General features: G+C 45.3%; 2 protein-coding genes across 4 annotated transcripts in view; one reads left to right on the top strand and one right to left on the bottom strand.

The window, feature by feature from the left end:
* The first annotated feature begins 221 nt into the window (after positions 1-221).
* Positions 222-6564, top strand: cdk5r1b (cyclin dependent kinase 5, regulatory subunit 1b (p35)). 3 transcript variants are annotated; one of them, XM_076759735.1, is made up of 3 exons: positions 222-925; positions 2195-3351; positions 4009-6564. In XM_076759735.1, exons 2-3 carry the CDS (start codon positions 2447-2449, stop codon positions 4028-4030), a joined length of 927 nt encoding a protein of 308 aa, XP_076615850.1. In that variant the 5' UTR covers positions 222-925; positions 2195-2446; the 3' UTR covers positions 4031-6564. The 3 variants fall into 3 exon arrangements, with proteins under 3 accessions (XP_076615850.1, XP_076615853.1, XP_076615851.1); XM_076759736.1 differs by having other exon boundaries at positions 795-925; positions 2198-3351; XM_076759738.1 differs by lacking the exon at positions 4009-6564 and having other exon boundaries at positions 2195-3355.
* Positions 6565-12805: 6241 nt separating this feature from the next.
* The window catches only part of myo1d (myosin 1D), an 82895-nt gene continuing 71571 nt past the window's right edge, over positions 12806-24129 (bottom strand). The window contains exon 22 of the mRNA XM_076759829.1: positions 12806-13933. Coding sequence (XP_076615944.1) covers positions 13777-13933 — 157 coding nt within the window. The 3' untranslated portion in view covers positions 12806-13776. The remainder of the gene's footprint in view (positions 13934-24129) is intronic.

Genomic DNA, 24129 nt, shown 5'->3' with positions numbered 1-24129 from the left:
ATGGTAGAACTCTGATTGGGTCTTTGAAAAAAACAAAATGCACAAAATAACACTGAACAATTAAATTGCCTAAAAAATGCACATTTTCTAAACACTTGATTTATTGTCGTGCGTTTATGGCTTTGTGTCTGTGTTCTAAGGAGAATCTCCATCATATATTGATATGGATGACTGGCGAATATCCAACACTGAATAAATCAGCAATATCTGCCCAAATGGCTAAATGGTAATGGAGAAGGCAACCACAGACACAGGCAGGCCCTCACTGGACGACTGTAGGAATATGATAGACTGGTTGAGATTACTGTAAAAGCCTATGCAGGTATTAAAAAGGGATAATGTAACACAAATGGCTGAGGCTGAACTACCTATAGAACCTGCCTACCAACGCACTTCATATGTAAGTGCTCATAGATGCATGCTGTCGAGTTAGGTTGGTGTTACAGGCTGGTGCTAACGCTGTTGTGAAGAAAAACATCGTCGGAGTTCACTGGGTTCAGTTTCCATGCGAGCCCGCTGCGTGTGGCTATAGGCGGAGTTGTTTCCCAGCAGAGAGACAGCAGCGCGCACAGAGCGCAGAGCGGCGCCCCACCACCGCCTTTGCGCCAAGCATCCGCACACAGTCAGTGACACAACGCAACATCAGCCCTCGCAGCATCCGCATCTCACGGCCAGGAGGACCAGGAGCACATCTCCATCCAAGCATCCATTCCACAACTGCCCACCATCGTCTGCGCACCGCCGACACCAGGCGTGATCATCCACCGCTTGCTTTTTCTTCATCGGGTCGGATTATTTTCTTTGTTGCATTTAAATTCTCCGAGATGGTTTCATGTTTTAACCTCGTTTTGTAAGGAAAAACAGGCTCGGGACGCGGAGCACCATCGTTTCACTGCAAATCTGTCCTCCTTGAGTTGGAAATCAGGTAAGTTTGCTTTGATTTTGCAACATATTCGTGCTGAAAGCGAGTCAGTTCAGACTGAGCAGATTTGTGGATCCATTATGTTTGAAAACAGGAGATGCGCAGCTAGATTTAAATCAGAGAAGATGGCAATAAACTGAAAGAAATGGGGATGCGAAGTTATAGGAGGCCAAATCCAGCGACATATTGTGAGATATTGACAGATAGAAGGGAATTTTGAGGGTTTTCTTCAATTTTAAGCCACCGCCTATGACGGCCAGCATTTTCAGTTCGACGCAGACGCTCAGCTTCAGCACCACGGAGAGCACCCGATGTACACAACTCCTCCTCACAGCGAGCAGCCCAGCACACCCTTTGATTTCAGTGCAGCCAAGCCGCATTAAAAGCTGCCGTTTCGGAATTTCTCCACAGTCAGATTGATAACAGGGTGATGGAGAAGGAAGGATCCGGCAGCTTTTACAGCTCTGCGCCAAGTGAGCAAAGTCGATCCATCGACCGTCTTTCATATGCTCAGATACCGCAGTGAGGGTGAAAACACGTCCTGCAAAGGAAAAAAAAAAAATCATGCATCTCCCTGCTCATCTGGTTTTAATGAAGGTAAATGGTATGACCTTGGATTTGCTTTAATATGCCAAATCCTATGCGCATCGAACGCGACCTTCACCTGTTATTAAGGTGTTTACGTTTCTGTCTTCCATTTTAGTGAGAGGGGTGGCGCGTGGTTCACTCGTCGGCCATTGCCTGCAAAATATGGATCTCTCATTATAACGTGATGATGAATTTACCGATTTCAGTCAATGGCGGAGTAGGAGTCGTTTGAAAAGTTGATGCACAATCAGCCGCGTTATTATTTCCTCCTGTCTGCTCTAAAATCTGCTGCAGATGAAAAGAAGCCGTCGCACGTTTTCACACTAACATGTTTGCCATGTTGGGATGATTCACCTGCTTATCACTCTGATCATCTGCGGCAAAGATGGATCTATAATGACCGAATGAATCAGGATAAGCATGAGCTGATCCATTCCACCACTTACTGAGTCAAATCAATGCTGCTAATAAGCCGGAGGTGCTGTCAGATGAAGCCCAGGCTCCCATTCAGGAGAACATTTCAGAGCTGATAACTGTGATATATCTGACACAAGCTGAATGATTGTAGATCTAATGAGTGATCAGATATATTTAGTTTGTTGTTTGTTACTATCCATGGATAATTTAAAGCCAGTCGATCCTTCACCAGTTATTTTTCTGATTATTGATCTTCTGTGCTTCCAGCAGTGGCTGCCCGGAGACGCAGGCAGAGAGCTGAAATACAGCAGAGGCTGTTGAAGTCGAGGTGATCGTCATCCCCTCAGAGCCGCTCACAGGACTCTTTCCTCCTCGGCTTTAGATGCCCAGCGGCAGCCTGTAGCCCGGGACTCCGAGCTCCCACCAGCATCGAGGTTTTGAGACCCTCAGGATCTCCCCTGGCAGACGCTCCTCTGACCCAGTGCGGCTGAAGCCCCTGGACGCCTCCCCACAGTCACCATGGGAACCGTGCTGTCTTTGTCACCCAGCTACCGAAAGGCGGCTCTCTTTGAGGATGGGCCGGCCACCGTGGGCCACTACACGGCTGTCCAGAACAGCAAGAACGCCAAAGACAAGAACCTGAAGCGCCACTCGCTCATCAACGTGCTCCCATGGAAGCGGATTGTAGCGGTGTCGGCCAAGAAGAAAGGCTCCAAGAAGGTGCAGCCCAACGGCAACTACCAGAACAACGTCACCCACCTGAACAATGAAAACCTGAAGAAGTCGCAGTCGTGCGCCAACCTGTCCACCTTCACCCAGGATCAGAGCACTCCAGCTCTCACCAAGAGCTCCAACAACACAGCATCGTCCGTCAAGAAGGCCCCTCTGGCCAACTCTAACGTGGCCCCCGGGACCCCCAAGAGAGTGATTGTCCAGGCCTCCACCAGTGAGCTGCTGCGCTGCCTCGGGGAGTTTCTGTGCCGGCGTTGTTACCGGCTCAAACACCTGTCACCCACTGACCCAGTGCTGTGGCTGCGCAGCGTGGACCGCTCCCTGCTGCTCCAAGGCTGGCAGGACCAGGGGTTCATCACCCCCGCAAACGTGGTCTTCGTCTACATGCTGTGCCGTGACGTGGTCTCCTCCGAGGTGGCCACGGAGCACGAGCTGCAGGCCGTGCTGCTCACCTGCCTCTACCTGTCTTACTCCTACATGGGTAACGAGATCTCCTACCCTCTCAAGCCCTTCTTGGTGGAGAGCTCCAAGGAGACCTTCTGGGACCGCTGCCTGTCCATCATCAACCTGATGAGCGCAAAGATGCTCCAGATCAACTCTGACCCGCATTACTTCACTCAGGTGTTCGCCGACCTGAAGAACGAGAGCCAGAAGGAGGAGGAGAGGAGCCGCCTGCTCATTGGCCTGGACCGGTGAGGGGATGCTGGGGGGGAGCAGAGGGGTCAGGGGAGGAGGGTGATACTCCAGTCTGGCATTTTGACAAGTTTGAAAGATCATTTGTGATGCTGTTTATTCATTTATTTATTATTGTCCAAACTGAGGTGGCCAATTAGGAAGTATCTGAAATTCATAACAACTTTGTATCCAGTAAGCCTGATAACTCAACTCAACAACTGATTTTCACAGGTATTTCATTCAAGGGTTTGTGTTGCGTTCGAGGGAAAACAGTTGCGATGGCCACCTGAAAATGTTGCATAGGGTTTAAAAAGCAAGGGCACCCTTTTTGCCTTCTGAAGATGTAATTATCAAGGCCAAATTCTATTTTCCAACGAGCGAAGGATGGATTTTCTGTAAACCTGAGAATGAAAGCTTTTTTGACAATGATGTATAAACAAAAAATGCCAGACTTGGGTAAATCCTTTGCTAACACGCAGATATATATATATCTATATGAAATACTGAAAATCTTGAAAAAAAAAAAACAAAAAACCCAAAAAGGCAAAAAAAGAGAAAACATTAGAAAAGGAAGCAAACATCTACAGCAATGAATGTGGACAGGACTGAGGCTGCAGCAGCCGATCAGTGACCTGCTGACTGTTTGACGATGTGATGTGCACTGCCTACTGCAGGAGGGTGAGGGCCATCGCCTGACTGGCTTTCTTCATGCATCACGGATGAACAGGCATCCCCGGCTGCAAACCCCGGCTCTTTGGAATGCCAACACCGCGTCCTCCATTAACACGGATACGACTGGACTTTTTCTTGCTGCGATGCATATCTGAAAGAGCAGCGGGGGCCACCGATGCCGGATCCGTGTTTTTGTGGGTTTCTGTTTGTGGCTCCGCAGCAGGACTTACACTGTACAGGGGGAGACCGGATGGACAATGAGCAAACATTGCATTGTGGGACTTTTGATAAGAAGACAGCAGCCAGTGGACGTATGGCCAGAGATGAGTGGTCATACTGTGTGTGTTCAGAAACACCTACTTTATTTTCATCTAGAAAAAAATAAAAGAACAAGTTAATGGATGTTTTACTCCCCAGAGGCTTACACCTATGGAGGCTTATTTATTGCTTTTCTGGAACAAGTTTTCTTTCATTTCTTTCTTTTTTTACTTAGAAATGTAATGTTTTGCACGTGTGCCATGCAATTTTACAGAGTTTCCGGGAGGGCAGGAGCAATTATTCCTTTTCTTCTTTTTACTTGATTTGTAAACCAACTGCATCTGCATTAGAGAATGCTGTGAACAAAGTGACACTAGTTTTTTTTTGTTTTTTAGCTATGCTTGCTAAAATAGGCTATTTGTTTACCAGGGAAATTCTTTTTGTACTTTTGTCGATAGGTTGTGTTGCAACCACTCTGGAATGATGTTTGATTTTGTGCTTATGATTCAGCATAGAAAATGTTAAAACAGTGCCATATCTTCGATGAAAATCCCACAGGTCTGAAATACTGTACTGTCTGTCCAGCTGTTGAATGATCGGGTGGATTTTCATCTACTAATAACGACTTACTGACACCTAATTTATTGCCATTTATGTATTTATTTAGGCACATTCAATGTAAATGAAAGATCACGCTGAGAGACTGTGAAAAGGGAAGGACATGAAGAGCGGTGTGGCTGGCAGAGCAGGTGTGCTTATCTTTGGTGGGAATGAAGATTGATCTGGTTTATGCAAATGAATGTTGCAGGAATTTATTGATGAAAGCTAATTAAAAAGCCCTTCGGTCAAAACCAATGTCAAATCTGACCATCACCAAAGTGATATCATCAAGGACACTTTGACAGAACAACACATCACTGGCCCGACGCCTGAGAAAATGCCCAAAAACATCTTTTTTTGTCCTGCAGCTCTGACCTGTGAGAGGAGCTAACCCAACCTGCTGTCCCACATATCAGAAAGAGAAAGCACACACATTTTTCCACGGGAATACACCGTTCCACTGACACTCGTTGAGCATCACTGCAGAAAAGCACAGCTTACCTTGTAAATCTAATGTGAGGCGACATCACGTTCACGTAGGGGCTGTAGGAGATGAAGCGACCTCTGCGGGAATAATCACATTTTCAATCACAGACGCCACTTGACTGAAACGACATGCCGCAGTGTGCAACGACGACCAAAACCGGAAAGCTTACAGAGCAACTGAGACATGTATTCATTCGTTTCACAGGAGAATAGGAAAAGCTACTTCGCTGCGGCTATTTTCTATCTCCACGATGACTGCAATCACTGCAGAAGCAACAGTATTTCATCCAGAAATGTATGAGAAACGTTTTTACTGGTTTTCACATCTGGTCTCAACACAGACAAACCGTGCACACTCTATTTCCTCAGCAGTGTTCTGACAAGCTTAACGGACTTGTGGTGCCAACGACAGGCTTTCGTCACGTTTTAAAGTTGTTCCCAGAGAATGGAAGGCTTCTCCGCTGCTGTGTTAGTGTGCATCAGAGGAAACGATGGTCACGACCTGTGCTGCAGGAGTGTGGCTGCCATATGAGAGAAAGTTCATTTGGAGTGTTTGTACTGGCACAATATATGGGGACATGCACTTTGGATGGGCTTCTGCTCTGGCAGAATGAAGCAGGGCACCGGGGCAAAGGGCCTCAAAAAGAGGGCCCGTATCTTTTTCTCTCTGTCCACTCGCCCCGACTCACTTGAAATGTGCCATTTTTTTCCACTTTGCATCATTGAGTAGTTGTTTGAGAAAATACTTTCAAAAGCTTATAAAATATGAAAAAAGACTCAAGTGATAGTTAAAAATTTCTGTCAAATTCTTTTCTGTATCTTGTTGCGTACTTTGTAGATAAAAAAACGAAACAGTGGTTAAGAACTTCAAAAATGAGGCATTCGATGGCTGCATGTGTGCGCGAATGTGTGTGTGTGTGTGTGTGTGTGTGTGTGTGTGTGTGTCAGAATGACAGCGTTCTATTTGTACAGAAGAATGTGTGACCTGTTGTTTTCTTATGGACATGGAGCATACACCAACCACACTGGTACCAGGACTTGGTTTTCCCTCGGAGGCGTGAGGGAGGGGTGTCGATGCTGTTCGATAAAAATGTTCTTTTTTGGAAAAAGACAAAAAAGCTGTTGCTGTAATTGAAACTTTTTTCAGTTAGTTTCTGCTTATTTTGATTTATTTTTGTACTGTGATGGAAAAATAAAATGCACTGATCGTTCAAGACGGCCACTTGTCTTTTTGTGCCTCCAGCGGTCGACTGATGTGCACTCATTCATTAAAAAACAGCTTTATTTCTGCAGCGAAGCTTCACCTTCATGACGTTGCTCTTCCACCACCCAAGTGCATCTGCAGACTGGCAGTGTGTGTGTGTGTGTGTGTGTGTGTGTGTGTGTGTGTGCAGGTCAAACATGTGACTTCCAGTCAGAAGCCTGCTTCTTACTCCATTCTCTGGTCGTCTGGTTTCTGCTCAAAACCATGAATTTTACACTGAACCAGTCACTTGTGTGTAAGTGTAAGCCAGTAATCACAGGGTTGGAGGTTTGATACCCACCTCTACGTATCCACATGTCAAAGTGCCTCTGAGCAACCACGCTAAACCATCACACAGCTCCTCATGTGTGTCTACATGGGAAAACTTAAACCTATAGCCAAACGAAAGCATATAAAAGAATGGGTCCACAACTCACGAGCAAGGTGCTCCAGGATGACTGTCATTTAGTTTTTGCTCGGGTGCGTAGCTTTTATTGTCCTGCAGCAAACGTTCAGCAGCGCGGTGCTGAATGTTGATGTTTACGTTAGGGTTAACTGCTCAGAAAGGTCCAGTGAAACACAGATAAAGATGTGGATCATCACAAAAAACAAGACAGGGCACGTTATTTACGTTCAGCTGTGTTAAGTGAAACTGTAAATGCAGATTTAATGTGTGTTTGTGACTGGGCTCCTCTCGACCACAGATGGTTAACCAGCCATTTTTTTTGCTTTTTTCAGGTGGTTTCTTCCTTTTCACCCTTTTGAACAACGTTTGGTACTAAAAGCTCCTCTTGGTTTCTCAGTTCGATCTGAGCAACATGAACGGTGTGAAACATTGGCATTTTGAGTGTGTTATTGTGCTTCCTTAGCAGAAAATCACTTCCTGCCCTCCATCTGCAGATCCCGCCACAACAAAAGAGCGATGTGACATCATCTGCAAACAACCTATTGGACAACAATTGCAAACACAGAGCATCCACTGGCCTACTGGTTACCACATCACATAGCTACAGTGCACCTGATTTGCTGTCTGCAGAGGATCTTCTCTCTCTGTCACTGTCAAATAAAGGCAAAACTGTAAAAAATGCATGTAAAACACAGCAAAACAATATCATTTCCTGTTCCGTCCCTCATCAGGTGTCTCCAGATACATGTAGGCTCTCATTTTAACTAAACAGTGTGGTATTGATTGAAGGTGTAGCCAGCTGCTCTGGGGACAGATTTAAGGAGACATGCTTATATATTGCTGTCAATGGCACAGAGCTGAGACCAGTCAAAACAAGTCTGACAAAGTTTGACAAATAGAAACCCTCTATCCCATGATCCTCAATTTAGAAAGGGATAAAGACCCAAGAGAAACCCTTAATTGGGTAAAACAAAGGAGGGAAAAGCGACGGAGGACATGCAATAGGTACACTATGTATAGAGCAGGACCACCAGGTGTTGAGTAACCCCAGTGCCTTTAATTTTACCTTTTTCAGTAGACTTGGTTTGTATTTGTCCTACTAACACTTGGAATGAAAGAAACTGGAAGTGCCGACCGTTCAGCCACCACTTTTACTGATCTCTACTTCCCTGCTCACTTGTCAGCTAGCGTTCATGCCTTCTCGGTCACAGCGAGTGCTGTTCATTGCTTTCAGTACAAATGACTCAGGCTGGTGGGAGGCTTTACTGTAGCTGCCACTTTGTCGTGTACTGTGACAGTATGAGCCTCACATCTATCTGCAACCCTATATGTGTGTTTACGTTCCTCCTAAACACAAATATGTGGATAAAAACCTTCCAGCAGCAGCAGCAGCAGCAGCAGCAGCAGCAGCAGCATGTCCTGGTGGGGAATCAGTGCTGCATGTTCGAACATCCTGAGACTCCCACACTCACAGATTAGTTTGGGTCAGTTCACTCATCACACATCACTCTCTCTTCATTAATTCCCATTTATTTAACCACCAGGTCAGGCTTCGTCACTGCCCTTTGGGAATAAAAGGAGTCGTCCCGCTCCTCACAGCAGATAGTCATCCATCAGCCGGTGGATTAGAAACCCCTGCTGAGGTAGCTGCTGATGGCCGACACAGTGGCGGTGGGAAGCGGTGTTGTCATGCCGACTGCAGGGGTTTTAGCCGTCTCGACGTCACCCGGTGCAAACAGCTGTTAGTGGGTGGATTAACGTTGAGCTCCACCAAGCTATTACCACATCGCCTTAGGAAACATTTGAGTCAACATGACATCAGCGTTTGCATGATTTCCACGCCAACGACTTCTGATCGAAACAACAGCAACAACACAGCAAACTAGCGTGGAGAATGACAAACAGAAGCGGCTTTTGAAGCAAATAAATTTATTAATAAAATGATTAATGACATATTTTTCATTATGGAACATCGTGGAATGCATAACCTGCATTTATACAGAAGACATTTGCACAAAAATAGTATTACAACGGTGAAGTTCCCTTTAGATCTGGATATTACAGTATATTTATGGTACGTAATCACAAATATGCAAAATATAAACTTAATATAAAATTAGGCACATACTGAATGGATAGTGTGTACATACAGATTTTGCTTAAAGCCACAGAGCTTGGAATAAATTATGGAAAAGAAGTGGAACTGTTCCCCTTTGGCTAACGTGGACGGGCTTGACGACAGAGTGTTAAATGTTTCTGAAACAAAAAAAACTAAGATGAAGGGAAGAACACAATGGCACAAGTCTCCTCCTGTTAACATTCATATTTGACATTCTTTCAAGCCCAATTACAAAGGGGTAATTAGGACAAGCCTGTGATTTTCACACTTGCGGCAAAGCTGATAATCAACATAATGGAAAAGTAATCTTGGCTGATTGGGTTTGCACACCACAATGAAATCACTGAAGGATAAATCTGGTGATATTTCCTATTTTTGTTATTGTCAACAAATCCCATGAAAAGCCCAAAACCATCAGTGAATGCATCCTACTAACAAGCATTGAGTGCGTCTCTGAAACCTGATATATCATATTCCTCTATGCCATGAAGCTCCATTGTAGTTTATAGACTTCTACACCATCCTGCTGCTGGAAATATTCACTATTGCATCAAATATGTATTAATCCACAGCTGAAAATAGTCCCTGACAAATGCACTGTTCCCACTGTTTGAGTAATGTTTGCTAACACCCACAGCTGTGTTAGAAAATAAATACCTGTTAGCTGTTTTTCATAGAATTACATCTTCACTAGGAGCCCATGGGCTTAGTGCCAGATGTTGTTTTTGGTCTTTTTGTGAAATTTGTTAACAGTAATAAAGACGCAGAATGACTCTCTTCTCATCCTTTGATAAGCTTTGGTTCCACAGTGTTTACATTTCAGGTTAATATGCTCTTGCTGCTGCACCATACTCCTATTGTTCATGCTTTGTTTTTCTTGCTGGTGTAGTTTCTCGTTTTATTTCCACGCCTCCTGGGCACAGGACGGCTGAAGGAAAAAAAAAAAAAAGAATGGGAGAACCTTCACTGGCCTGCAGGACGGTACAGCCGGCCCAACCGGGCGAGGAGCGAAGTGATTTGACAGAGGAAGCAAAGTGGAAAAGGAGGGAGGGAGGAAAAGAAAGCAGAGGGAGTTGAGAAGAAGAGGAGGCCAAGCGAGGCTTTGTTCACCAACCCCCTTTGCCTTAAGAAAGCAGAGAGAAGCGCTGAAGTGACACGGAGTCCATCCTAATGACGAGCGGTGAATAGCAGAGCAGAGCGGAGAGGAGAGGCCCTGTGGGAGATTACCAGGCTGAAGGATACGGAGAGCTGCAGCGTTACAGTCCACACACTCTCATCACAGCAGCTCCTGCGCCTGAGCTCCTTTGAAAACCGCCCATTAAAGTTACCCATGTCACTTCCTTAATCCACACCGCGAGCGCACCAGCCTCCCCAAACAACTCTTTTCTGCATCAAAGTGCCTTATCAAGCAACAGGGCAAGGTCAGCCACCACAAAGCTGCGAGGTAGAATGGAGATCTCCTCTTCAAAAGACAGGGGCACTTGCAAACTAATTAAGATAAACGACTTGTGTTCAGACAACACTCAGGCACAATTAGAGGACTGTGCTGCTGCGGCTAAAATGACTGCTAGCAACTTTTCCTTCTGGCTGAAGTAAAGTGGAGAAGAGTGCCTCTGCCTCCTCAACTAGGCCAGACACCGAGGGAGCCGCGATTCATAACCTTGGGCTGTCGCTCCTCAGCCGGCAGTCAGTGTTCTTTACTGAGTCTGTAGACAAAGAGACAAAGACCTCGATATCGAGCGAATTCAAGTCGCTCAACTCCTGTCAGATGTACGATAACTAACATTGTGGCATGAAAATAACAAAAACACACATCCATATTTCCATTCGTCACACATTCGACAATGAGGTGACAGTTCTGGAGCTTTTGACCGGCTCACATAATCATGAATTTCTAATTGTGTTATTCTTTTTCTCAGCGTTAAGGACTTCTTGTCCACGTTGGCTTTAAAGATCCATTTAGGAACTGTTCTTATATAAAATTTTTCTGAGTACTAGCTTCTAAGCCTAGATGTAATCAGTGGATTCGCTCTTGGGGGCGATGTTAATCACGTCAAGTTCAACTTTGGTGAACTCTGACATGTAAATTAGCTCCACTTACTAACAGCGAATCATCGTGAAGTGCCAGAGTCCTAAATGGAGGAAGCCACTGTAGCTTTATAGCTTTGTACTCTTATTTTACATCAAGACAGTGAGACAAAAGTCCATGGCAGAAATGTCCTTAAATAAAGTGTTTCAACACAGGGCTGCCAACCAACATTCCCAAGGTTTAGCCATTGGTGACTATATGAGAAAGATTGATAAAATTATACATTTATCTGTTCATTTGGTGTCAACTGCTAACTGACAGTTAGCATTCTAACATAAAGTTAGCAAGCTTGCTAGGTCATAGTGTTTGTTCCCTCCTCATCAACTCTTTACCTAATAAAATGATGATCAGTTTTGACAATAAAATACCAGGAGGGAGAAAACTCCTCCATCCAGAGAAACTAGACGAAAGGTTACAGAGCCGGCGGGCTAGCATGTCAGAGGTTAGCTAGCATGTCAGAAGTTTAGCCAGCATATTAGAGGTTAGATAATGTAATAGAATTTTAGCTAGCATGTCAGAAGTTAGCTAGCATGTTAGAGGTTCGCTAGCATATTGGAGGTTAGCCAGCATGTTAGAAGTTAGCTAGTATCGTAGAGGTTATCTAGCATGTTAGAGGTTAATTTGTGTTAGAAGTTTAGCTAGCATGTTAGAAGGTAGCTAGTATGTTTGAGGTTAGCTAGCACATTAGAGATTAAGAAAACAACCTCATCACAAAGCTAGCATGTTAGAGCTAATCTCTATTGTGCTAGCAGCAAACACATCTTCACTTGGCCAAAGAAGAGATATTTATGCCTTATGTATTGAGTCTGTGGATGGATATTAATATTAAACACACAGTGTAAAGCCAGACATCTCCATCTCACGAGCTTCTGTGCTGCCACACATTTTTTGAAACGGTTGGAAAAAGAACATATTGCAATGTGCTAACACTTACCAAAGAATAAAAACAGTGAACGTTTTCAGCACAGCCGACAGCTTGTGAGAACAGTACAAACCAAAGTGTTCAAGTGCCGATGATTTCATTTGTGTGATTTGGCTTTGAAAGTGAAAGTGAAGGGAGTTTAGCAGCAGCATCAGATGAAAATCAAGACTCCAAACAGTCCACCGCTCATACAAGCAGCCATTCCCATCGTTCGACGGGGAGGTAAACCAGGCCAGCAGACTTCACACCCCTCTGTCTTCACTCCCTCACTGTGGCCACGAGCCAGACTCGGCCTCAGAGCCAAGAAGAGGAGAGCTAGAAGAGCTCATCAACACACATACAGTACACACACACTCTTTCTCCATGATGAAGGGGATATTCGTCAAATGGAAGTCATTGGGCTATTCGCTCAACACAAAGACAGCAAATGAGACTGTGTCCAGGGGCTGGAGTTCACGTGGGATTATACAGTACTGGCCTCTGCTGCTAAGATAGAGCATTAAGTCTTACAAATTAAGAGTATGAACTCAAAATACCTCTTGGGAAAAATAGACCTAGGCAAACATATCTGCCATCTGTTTTTCAGTTTTAGCTATACATCCCTTTCTAGACTAAATGCAGAATAAGTGCTGTGCACACACACATCTGTAATTTTACGCTGAATAAAGTATATTCTAACCTTTGATATATAAGCTGTATTAGAGTATTATAAAAGTACAAACATTGCATTAGAGAATACAAGAAGCACAATTTAAATTAAGAGATTTTAACGCTTTGCATGTAGCAGGTTTGCGATGTTCCGGATATGCTCAACACATCCTGTGACGAACAAACTAACCATGAATTTGATTTGGATATTTGTGCCTCAGACACCGACTGAACCACTGAATCACATTTCCACACCTGCTGTTCCCATACATATGTGATTGTAAACATTTAAAGGACTGAACGTGGATTTCCTTTCATTTACCATGTAGGTAGGTAAGACTTCAATCAAAGTTATTATTATTCCTCAGAATATAAATCACAAGAAGTGTTTTCTTCTGTGCCAAGAGCAGATAAATCAGAGCTGAGTATCGAAAAAAACATACATAAACAGAATTTTACTTCAGTTTTCAGGGTTTCACTTTTGGTCTGGCTCCTGCACTCGCAGCCGCAGGGATTATAAATTCCTGCAAAGCCTTTGGATTTTTTTCTGATTATGCAACATCAGTGGTTCAGAGAACAGTTGCTGCATAATCTCCTCTCACCTTGACGACCACAATATTCCATCTACAATAAACTAAATATTGCACGAAGCAAATCGTTTGAAATTTGGATTCAAAAAGGAAAGAGCACAACTTTGGTGGATTATCCTGTAGTGCATTTAAAAAAACTTGTTTACCTAACAACATTTTGCATGGAGGCGTATTGTACACTTCCTGTTTATAACAACATTGCATAGAAATCTACAAAAACAGGTCAAATTTTGGCATGGCTTTGCGTTTCGAGGATTCAATTAGACCAATCCTCCTACAGAGCTGCTATCTAAATCGTCACATTATCAGCAGCTCTGCAAAAAAAGTGAATCAGAAGTGAATCATCATCATCACCATCATCATCATCTGGGCCTGCTTTGACATCAGCCGTCGCTGCTCTTTGCTCGCTTTAGTTCCCAGGAACGGCCAGGATGTAACCAGATCGGCTCTTGGTGAAGTCTGGCTGTGATTGGTTGATCTTGGGCTCCACGATGACCGTGCACTTCCTGCCGTTCATGCTGCACTGGATGGGACTGGCGATGTTGACCTGCAGCTTCCGCTTCTCGCTGCACGGAGACGATAAAAGAAAGCAGAGAGGACGACAGAGATTGGATGCTGGCAGGTGAAAAGTTGCACACATTTACAGACAGAATCAAAGTTTACTCATATACTCTTATTACTGCAACCCTAATATACAAGCAGCTTGCCTCAGTGGCTTCACATTACATTCAGTCATAGTTTAATGCACAAGAATAAAATATGCAGATCCATTAGTGACCCGTGTGTGTGTGAGAGAGCAAAAATATGAAGGCCATAAATCATTCCTGCTCTCACATACAGCTTCATAATCTCACAAATACGCCACACACACACTACTGTGTACACTTTTATATGCACAGTCATACTCACACACACAGTCCTGTTTGAGGTCATAAATCACGCTCGCTTCCACACAAACACACACACCACTGTACGTTCGTATAAACTCACTCATGCATACTATCACCCTGTTGCACACATACCATTATACACCCCTGCTGCTGTGCATGAGAAGGACATTGTTGGTACAAGAGGATGATTTTGTTTGTGAATGAGACTGAAAATGAGATGAGCAGCATATTAAAGGTCCACACAGGTGTTTTCAATTACCCTGGCTCATTAGATCCACACGCCGGCGTCACCAAATTCTATGAACTGACAAGAACGTCGCTGCAGGAAACTTAAACTTCATCTTCTAACAGCTTGTCAGGGTTGGCGGAGACACAACAATTTCCATTTGGACTTGGTGGCAGCAAACCGTGTGAAATATGTTTATTAGTCTGTACTGTTCACAGTGCTGCTGGTCTGTGTGGTGTTTTATTTATGCGCCGCACAACGCTGCTGATTCAAGTCAGAATATGCAGCGTTTTTGTGGTATTATGAAACCACATCCAGTCAACACTGGTTGGGTTTTATAATTGAATTCTGCATCCCAAACAGGTGCAGCAACACCAACGGGAGCGTGAGGGAGCTGTCAATCAAAGCCGGTGTGTACCTGCCCACAGAGTCCTCAGCAGAGGTCTAATCAGGCCAACAGAAGTGCGAACGCCTGCGTGGGTGGATCATGATTGTGGAAGTGTTGACTGAATGTGCATCTGACACACTGAAATAACATCTGTAGCCTTTTTTTTTTTTTTAACTCTCACACAGCTTATACCTCCCAATATCTCAGATGCTGCAAGAGAATTCAAAGCTTATATTACTGAATGATTTAACTCAAACTGACTTTGTGTGATCAGCTGCTCATTTCACTAATCTGTTGGCGCCAATCTCATGGTCCACTGGACAGAGAAGCTAGCTCTTTCTGTCAGTCTTTGTGATAAGCTAAGCTAACTGGCCGCAGCTTCATATTTACCTTACGGACGAGAGAGCTGTATCGAACCTCTCATCGAACTCTTGGCAAGAACGCAAACACACAAGAAAGTGAGCACATTCCCAAAATGTGGAGCTATTCCTTCAGAAAGGACAGCAGCTGAGCTAAACAGGAAGGTGATCAGCTCATGATTGGTTTGCAGCCACGTTGAAGCTGTGTAGCTGTGGCACAGACCAAAACCTTTTCAGGTACAAGAAGCATTTAAATAACATTTACTATCATGAGGGAGGACAATGTGGGAGTGTAGTTGTATTGTAGTATGATGTTGTGCATAACAGAGTATGATTGTGCAAGTCAGAGGGTACAGGAGTGTGTGTGGGAGGGAACAAGAGTGTATGTGCAGGATTATGCTGCTGCATGTCCTTAAATCCTCTCACACAGGAGAGATTGTGTATATGTGAGCATGCTGGAGAAAAATAAGACGAATAACAGAAGAAGAAATCAAGCAGGAGTCCTGTTGAAGTAATGATCCATATGGTGTCGCCAGGCTGGAGCAGCAGCAGCAGCGGATTGGCTTTTAGTGCCTGTCACATCTAGTTAGGCCCTTTCTGGGTGAACGCGTGCTTTGCCTCGTTTGCTCTTAAACAGGATCGATGGCGGGAATCAAAGAGTGAGAAGACGAAGGCACAAATGTTAATGGCTGCTGCTCGGAGAGAGGGAGCAAAATAATGTGATGTAAATGCGAGGGGGGGCGAGAGGAAGACGTAATGTAAATGCAACAGTGCTCGGGGAGGAGGGGTGGCGACAGGAAGCTAGAACTGTGGTAAACACACATCAGCCACCTCTGCCCGTTCAGTCGAGGGCTCGTCGTGGCACACTTTCTCACTGGCACAGTTACCGATCAGGGCTGTCCGTTCGTAAACAAATCCATTAACTGCAATTACTGCGGGATGCACACAAAGCCGCCGATCCCGGTCCCTCAAATCTAAACTTAGGAGATGAGTCGCGGACCTGATGACACCGACGTGTTGCGCAACAACAGTAAGTCATAAACAACGAGCGAAAGGCTTCTGCTGCCCACGCTGCACTCCTCTGCAGAGCGCCAGCCTCTCCACATCTCGGCTCATGCGGAGCGGAGAAGCTCGGGGTAGCGCTGATGCCGGTTTCCATGGCAACCCCCATGAACCGAACTCCCCCATCTGTCATGGCTGCCGGCCAGCCAATGGTCCTGCGTTTGTGTGTTTGTGTGTTTGTGTGTGCGTGTTGTGATATGTCTCGTTACTTCTCCATCTCGCCGGAATGCCGGAGGGGAAGCTGCGCCGCGCTCCTCGTGAAGGGCAAACAGGGTTAGGCTCACATTCACAGAAATATACCCACACATGTAAACACACCCTCACAGAGCCTCCATCGGCTCCCCCAAAACAGGTCTTTGACACCTTTCTGATCTGAGAGCTCGACTGAATGAGCACCCTGGCATTTGGATAAAAACCAGCGGAACACTTCATCTCTGAAGAGGAAAACATGATCAGTTGAGTCTTAAGGTCATCGGCTGGCCTTTCCCATCAGGAGCTGGCCTGAGCCAGCCGGAGCCCTGAGGGCAGGTTTAGTCCTTCACTGGATGCCCTCTCTGACTGGAAAATCAATTCTTTCCTTTCCCCTACCCCCCGTTCCCTTTGTGTGTCTTCGCCCTTCATGCCATGTGAGCCCAGGCTCGCTCGCACCCAAAAGTACCTCCTCTTTTTTTGGAAGGATGGAGGAGAGGAGGAGAAAGGAAAGCGGGTGAGGAGAAGTGGGAATAGAAATAGAAGTCAGAAGTTGAGGAGAACATTTTGGAGGCTCAAGGAAGAGTTTAAGGGTGGCGAACAGGGGAAAAGGAGAAAGAGAAAATGATTTCTCTGAGAGAATATGCAGAGAGTACAAAGTAAAGAAGTCATGGTGCTGAAAGGTATCAGAGGGAAGAGAAGAGCTGTGAAATGAGAAGAGGGGGAAGGAAAGTAGGAGAGGACGATCCAGGCTATTTTCAGGTCCAGGAGCCAGGATTACCTCCAGTCTGTGAAGCCATCCAGTCCCACTTCTGAGTCATCCCTCTAATAGTGTACCTGGCTCTCCCCCAAGCTCTCTGCTGAAAAATATATGAGTGCTGCAGGTGGAGAGGAGGGGAGGAGGGACACTCTGCAAAGCTGACTTGCTATAAAGACTTTGAGGAAGTGATCAAAGTGGGATCTTTCCTCACTTCTAACTATGATGACAGAGCCTTTTCAGAATAAAGACGGAGAATCAGAGCAAAGCTAGCGCGGGAGCTACAACACTGACAGCAAAGCATCGTGTTTCCAAACGACGGATTTCAACCTAATTCAAGACATCTAGAACACAATCTGCAGCATAATATGAATCATTTTAACACGTGGTCAGAGAGCATCGGGTTTTATCCTGATTTACGTTCTAAATGTGCACAAAAAGGAAGTCAGTGTCCAACTCTCTTATAAGTAGAGATGCCACTTCTATTCTTGGCATAATCCTTCATAATCGATTATCAATGAGACGGTAATGTAGCAGGCAAATATATGCATCAGTGGAAAAGGACGATGCTGATTACAGAGCATGAAAAATGATAGTGAGGAAATGACACCAGCAATTACGAATTGTGCAAACAGTCTGCAGAAACACGACACATGTACGTGGAACGGACGGTGGAAACACACCAAACAGCCAAATGCATCGACACACGCAGTGTTCAGCAGGCAGACGCAGACCGGAGCAGGAGGTGAACTCATGCTGATGATCTGTCAGAGACTCTGAGCTGATCTCCTCCACACACACACACACACACACACACACACACACACACACACACACACACACACACACACCTGACCACGCCGTGCCACTTTCCTTCAATAAAAACACTCCAGTCTCCTCACATCAATATTTCAGTTTGGGAGACCACACTGAGATCAAGAGAGAAAAGGCAGGGAGTGAGGAGAAAGCAGACACACATGTGTACTGTATGTGCTCTGCTGTGTGTGTGTGCGTGTGTGTGTGTGTGTGAAGGTCAGGCAGCAGGGGGAAGGACTGAAGGAGTGCACACTGCAGACAGACCCACGCTGCCTTCATGACTGATGGATAGCCAGGCTTTTCCTCCACGCTCCTTGTGCACAGCAGGGTCAGAGACAATCTTTTAAAAACTATCCAATCGTGGCTCATTAACAGCGTGGAGGTTTAAAAGGTGGCTGCGAAGGCGTCAGTGAGAGCGAGAGCATTATTATCATTATATGGGAAACCTCCCAGCTGGTAGACGTACTTTTGATTTCCATTCAGTGTTTGAAGCATCTCCTCTGGATGAGTTTGGATGCAGTGGCTGCAAATACTTCAAGGCTATTTCACGGTTAGAAAAAAATGTCTCTTTGAACTCATTTTTAACAGATGGTTATGTCCAGGTATAACTTTTTCTTGTAAATTCTGCCTTTATTCTGCGGCTGGCAGTAGAGACAGACAGGAGAAGAGTGAGCAGGATTACATGCAGCAAGGCAGGAATCAAACTGGGGACACAGGAACTACAAGGCGTGTTCACCTTAGACCACGAGTCCACAGGATGCACGACTAAGAAGTATTCAAAGGTGAAAATACTCCACCACAAGTAAAAGTCCTGCATTTAAAATCTTAATTACTGCACAGAAGTATTAGCATTAATGTGGAAACATCACTGATGTTGCAGCTGCTAACGGTGGTGCTAATTTCAGCTACTTCATAAACTGCTGGCTATCTTAATTTAAAAATCACAGTATTTGCTTCCAAAATGAAGCAGAGTAGAAGTACAAAGTATCATAAAATGGAGACATGGAGTGGAAATAACACCTTAAAATCTTACTTGTATTGGAGTAAATGTGCTTGGTTACATTCCAGCAGTGTGGCGGTCCATGTTTCTCTTTTCCCACTTACATGGATTTGCATGTAACACCAGACCTGACACAGCACCGCTCTTCCTCTCGCTGTCACACCCTTCCTCTGCCTCACATGGCTGCATCACACGTGTCACGTGTTCCCGTGTGCGACGCCGGAGAGGAAAAGATGCGCACAGAGCGGCGCGGACACACCTCCGTCAGGCTAAACTAAGTCTGAACAGGCTCTTAACGACGGTCACACAGAGAGAATCTGATATGAGGGGCTTCGCCAGCCTCATGGCTCTGCTCCAGTTTAGAGTGGCTCGGGTTTGGACTGGTTCAAAGTGTGAAAACTGCCTAAGAGGCTTTCTGAGTGCAGTTCTTTAATTAGCATCACTGTGCCCACGTTACACAGTTTTGCTAGTACTGCGACTGCAGATGTGCTGTATGAATAATAGAGAAAATGCAGAGGGAGAGGCAGGTTTGATGGCATGGTGTGTGTGATGATACAGATGCTGTAGCTCAGCACTAAAAGAAGGCTGGAGGGGCATCTGAAGAGTGCAGACACTGAATCAGGAAAAGTCCGAACCAGCTGCTCTCTCCTCCTCTGAAGGTACAACTTAACCCAACTTTTTTTTAAAAGAATAATTGGCTGAAAATGTACGAGCTTCATGCGTGGACAAATTCATTTAGTGTTACACAGCCTGAGAAGACACCTGCAAGCTGCAGAGAATCTAATGTTCAGAGGCAAAGAAAAAAGGCAAAAACCAGATGAGACGCAGCACTGAAAGCCTCCTGCAACAACTGTCTTGTGTTACTCCAGCAGGTTTAATGCACCAGTTTATACCACAAAGCAGCCTCTGCTCGCAGTGTTTACTAAGCTGTGAAAATACAGCAAATACGGGTTTGGATCTCTCCTTCTATGTCATTTCTTTGCCTCCCTCTAATTGTCCGATCCTTTCCTCAGCTGCTATCTTTTCTACTCACAACGGGAGGGATTACTGAAGTAGGTCATTTAAAAAACGGGGTGAAAACGCACTACCAGCAAAAATGGTATTGATTAAAATGTGCAGAGAGGGGAGAGGGAGGAAAGAAATGAAGAAGAAAAAGGAGGTCAGTCTTTAGTGTACATGGAGACGTGGAGTTCAGAGGTGGAGCTGCCAAAGCGAGGCTCACATCAAAGATGCGGCTGAGCATCAGCGTTGCTGCAGGCCTCTGCACGAGACAAAGACGGGGTCAGGATCTGTGGAAAGGCGAGCGCTGGATGACGCCATAAACCCACATGTTCCTCAGACACGAGAGATGCCGTCCCACGAGACGCATTTGACTTCACAATATTATGATAACTCATCGGCGAAACTCCCACGAGGCTCCGTTTGAAGCTGGATCATACATGAGCAGTAAACACAACCTAAACACGAGCTGCTTGTTAATGTGCTAAGCTAGTGTTTCTGCTCCTTTATGCACAGTAAGCGAGATCTGGGGTGCTGCAGTGGGGGAATACAGGCGCTGACTACCAAGGGCCCCCGAGGGGTCTGGAATAAAATGCCTTCTGTGATCCTCAAGTCTGAAATTATAAATAGTTAAAGCATTTTTCCCCCAGCTCTCTGGTTTCGGTTGAAATCTCTCAAACTGGAAACAAATATGCTGCAGCTGCTGTGTTTTCTGATGCAAACTGAAACAAGCAGCAGCTCAGCCTGCCTCCGTTTTTGATGCTTCCCACCCTACAAAGATACAACATGGATAGAGGACGACTGGTGTGAAAAACTGGCTGCGGGGAGTTATTGTCCTGTAAATGAACGTGTGAATGGTTGGATGTCCTTTCTTGGTTTAAAGAAAGTGATTCCATAAAGCCGAGGGTCACGGAGAGACACACAGAGCTCCTGTATCCTGATACTTTGACTTCTAAGGTGTGGATGAAGCTCCAAAAAGCTGTAAAGATGCAGCTTCATACCATCTGTGTGATGAAATAATTAACTGATGTGAATTCTGGCGTGTTTGAAGAAGAATTGATGGATAGATTTCAGCCTTTTGTAACGATGGAGTACTGGTCCAGCACTGGTCCAGCACTGGTCCAGCACTGGTCCAGCACTGGTCCAGCACTGGTCCAGCACTGGTCCAGGCGGCTCAGCCGAGGCAAACCTCCTGTGTCCACAGCCTATAACTCCCCTCAGGAGCAGAGGAGCTGGAGTGGACGGCCGCTGGTCGGTTGCCCACATGGCATCTGGAGACAGGCCGTCCCTCCTCCGACAGGACAGCGGGTGAACGACGGCTATCAATAACAGCTCCTCCTGCAAGCTGTTCAAAGGAGTCTGGTGCTCACAGATCGCTGCTGAAACAAAGGACACACTTCTCACCTCTCACCTCTCTCTGCCTCAGAGATCAGCAGGGGATGAAACGGAACCGGAAGTGGACAAAGCAAAGGCGTCTGTCTCTGGGGGAAAGTGCAGTTGCTCCACAGATGGTGGAGGCGATCTCACACTGCAGAGCCACAATAGCCACACGGCAGGAGGGTTAAACAAGCGTGTGTTTACGTGCAGGAGGTCGCCTCTGTGCCGGACGCCCTCTTTCTTATTGTTCTTCGCTCTTTGAATGCAGCTCTTTCTCACCGATCGGCTGCGTCTTCGTCCTTTCAGAAGGACTCTCCACCACGTCAAGGCTGGATGGAGGTGGCTTAAAAACACATCAGGTGAATCAATAAGGTGGCACGCACACTGAGGACAGGCAGCCTCTATTAGTTGCTCATTACTGAAGGGAGGCCGATCGCTTCTTGAGTGGCTCCACCTCCAATTCTGTTCATTAAAGGCGATCAATGCATCAATCAAAAGCTCATTGATTCTCATCTGCTGACGCGTCGCTGCTCTCGGCTCGGTGGTGCGAAGGTTTGAGGATCTCCATCAGGAATGTGAGTCCTCTGGGTGATGCTGGTCCCAGATCAGTTTAAAGTGAGCTGAACAACACAAACATTTAAGATCATTTTGACATCGCTGCTCCACCCGCAGGAGGCCGCCACGCCGTCGAGCTTTCACTGACTGTACCAGGAGGAATATGTGACGAGTTTAATGATCAACCTGGGTACTAAAATAAAGATACTTTTAAAGGCTCCTGCTTTTCACTGGTGTACTTCAGTACACTTAAAGTTTACTCTTTACACTTCAAGTATTACTCAAGTGGTGCTCAAGGACTTCGTGAGTACACTTAAGTTTACCTGAAGGTGATAAAAAAAATAGCGTATATTCTTCAAAAAGTACAATTTTTTCACCTGGGAAACCACAAAAATACAATCAATCAACAGCAAAACGTGACAAAAATATACTTTACCAGCACTGTTGTTCAGCAGGCAGGTGGAGGAGATCTTAAGTGACTGATATCTGAATAAATACGTTTCTTTTTCCAGTTATGAATGAATTATTCATGACCTCATCACTGACTTGGTCTATTCAAATGTGCTTGTTAGTGTTATTAGTTCCACTGGAGTACATAATGTACCTTGAACTTGTACCTCTGTTGGCAGAGAATACACAGTGAATGAATTCGGCTTTGCACAACTAATAAACTTGATCTTTTTTCTGTTACGTGCATCATATCTGACTGTTTTCCGGTTAGAGACTGAATGAAATGACTGAACGAATTTCGACTTTTGAAGAATGTCCCCATGAAGTCAGTTTGTTTTATCTGATGCTGATGTTTTACCATTTATCGGATCACATCACAGATGTCTTTGAGCAGGCAGCTGCAGGTCAGCACAGCTGATTCGCTCGAGGCTGGACGACGTTACATAAAGTGGGATAAAAAGCAGAAAAGAATCGATGACAAGGAGGGATACAGGGAGAAACCAGGGCGGGGGGGAACAAAAGGAGGGACAGAGGTGTGATGAATGAGTGATGTGAAGGAGATTAAAGTGTGGGAGACAAGGGAGGAAGAGATGAAGGCAGAGGAGGGAAGATGGAAGAGTGGGAAGCAGAAGAAAGAAGCGCGGTGAAAAGACGTGAGGTGGGGAGATTAATGGCAGGTGGGAAATGAAGAAAGGAGGCAGGGAGCACGAGTGTGAGAGGAGGGACGGCTCAAGGGAGGGAGGGAAGGAAAGGAGGAGGTGAAAGAGGCCGAGGAGGGAGGAGAGAGTGTGCTGAGCCTGATCATAATTGGCCTGACAGTGGGAGATGGTGTGGTGCTGTTGCTGGGTGGAACATGTGTGTTTGGGGGGGTGGGTGGAGGATTATGGGGTAAACGTAGAGGTCACTGAAGAGATGGAGTCTATAAAAGATCACGGCCGCTACTGTATCATCTTAACTGTGCAGCACTTAGCTGAAGCTTTTATCCAAAGTGACAGCAAGACGCCAGGCCGCAGTAAGTGCAGACATTACATACGTTGAGCGTGAGGAGAGCTGCTGTGGGGACGCAGAGGCCATGAGGTGGTTAAATATAGCTCTCACACCAACGCCCTTCCCGCTCTCACCACCATATATGAATATAATAAAAAAACGCATTATTATTAATTATTAATCTGATCAAATCTTTACCCCCCGATGTCTGCTGGGCTCTGAACAGACCACTCCCACCAAAGTAGAGTTGGACACGGGTCTGTTTTGTATGAGCAGCTAATGCTTCTTCTAAAACCCCAAAACATTCGGTTTAGTGTCACAAATGACAAAGAAAACAAGCAGCAAATCTCCACATTTGAGAAACTGGAACCAGGGAATTTTTGTGACAAACTGTTATTAGTAAAATAATTGCAGATTAATTTCCTGTCGCTTCACTAATCCATGAATGATTGATTGTTTGAGGTCTAATTGGAACACACAGACTCTGACTGGACGGACACTATTTAACTATCTGCACATATTTTAAGCAGCCAAAGAGACTAAACTGCTGCAATAATTCAGTGTACTGCAAATATACTCATTAATGTGCACACAAATGCGCAATCATTCACTATAGATGCAATTTTAAAGTATTTTCACACAAAAGTTGGTATAAAAAAATGACGAGGGCCTAATTTCTGACATGAAAGCATTGGGTAGAGCCTTTC

This window comes from Chaetodon auriga, chromosome 20, assembly GCF_051107435.1.
Source record: "Chaetodon auriga isolate fChaAug3 chromosome 20, fChaAug3.hap1, whole genome shotgun sequence".
Classification (NCBI taxonomy): Eukaryota; Metazoa; Chordata; class Actinopteri; order Chaetodontiformes; family Chaetodontidae; genus Chaetodon; species Chaetodon auriga.
This window is presented reverse-complemented; position numbering and strand designations above follow the sequence as displayed.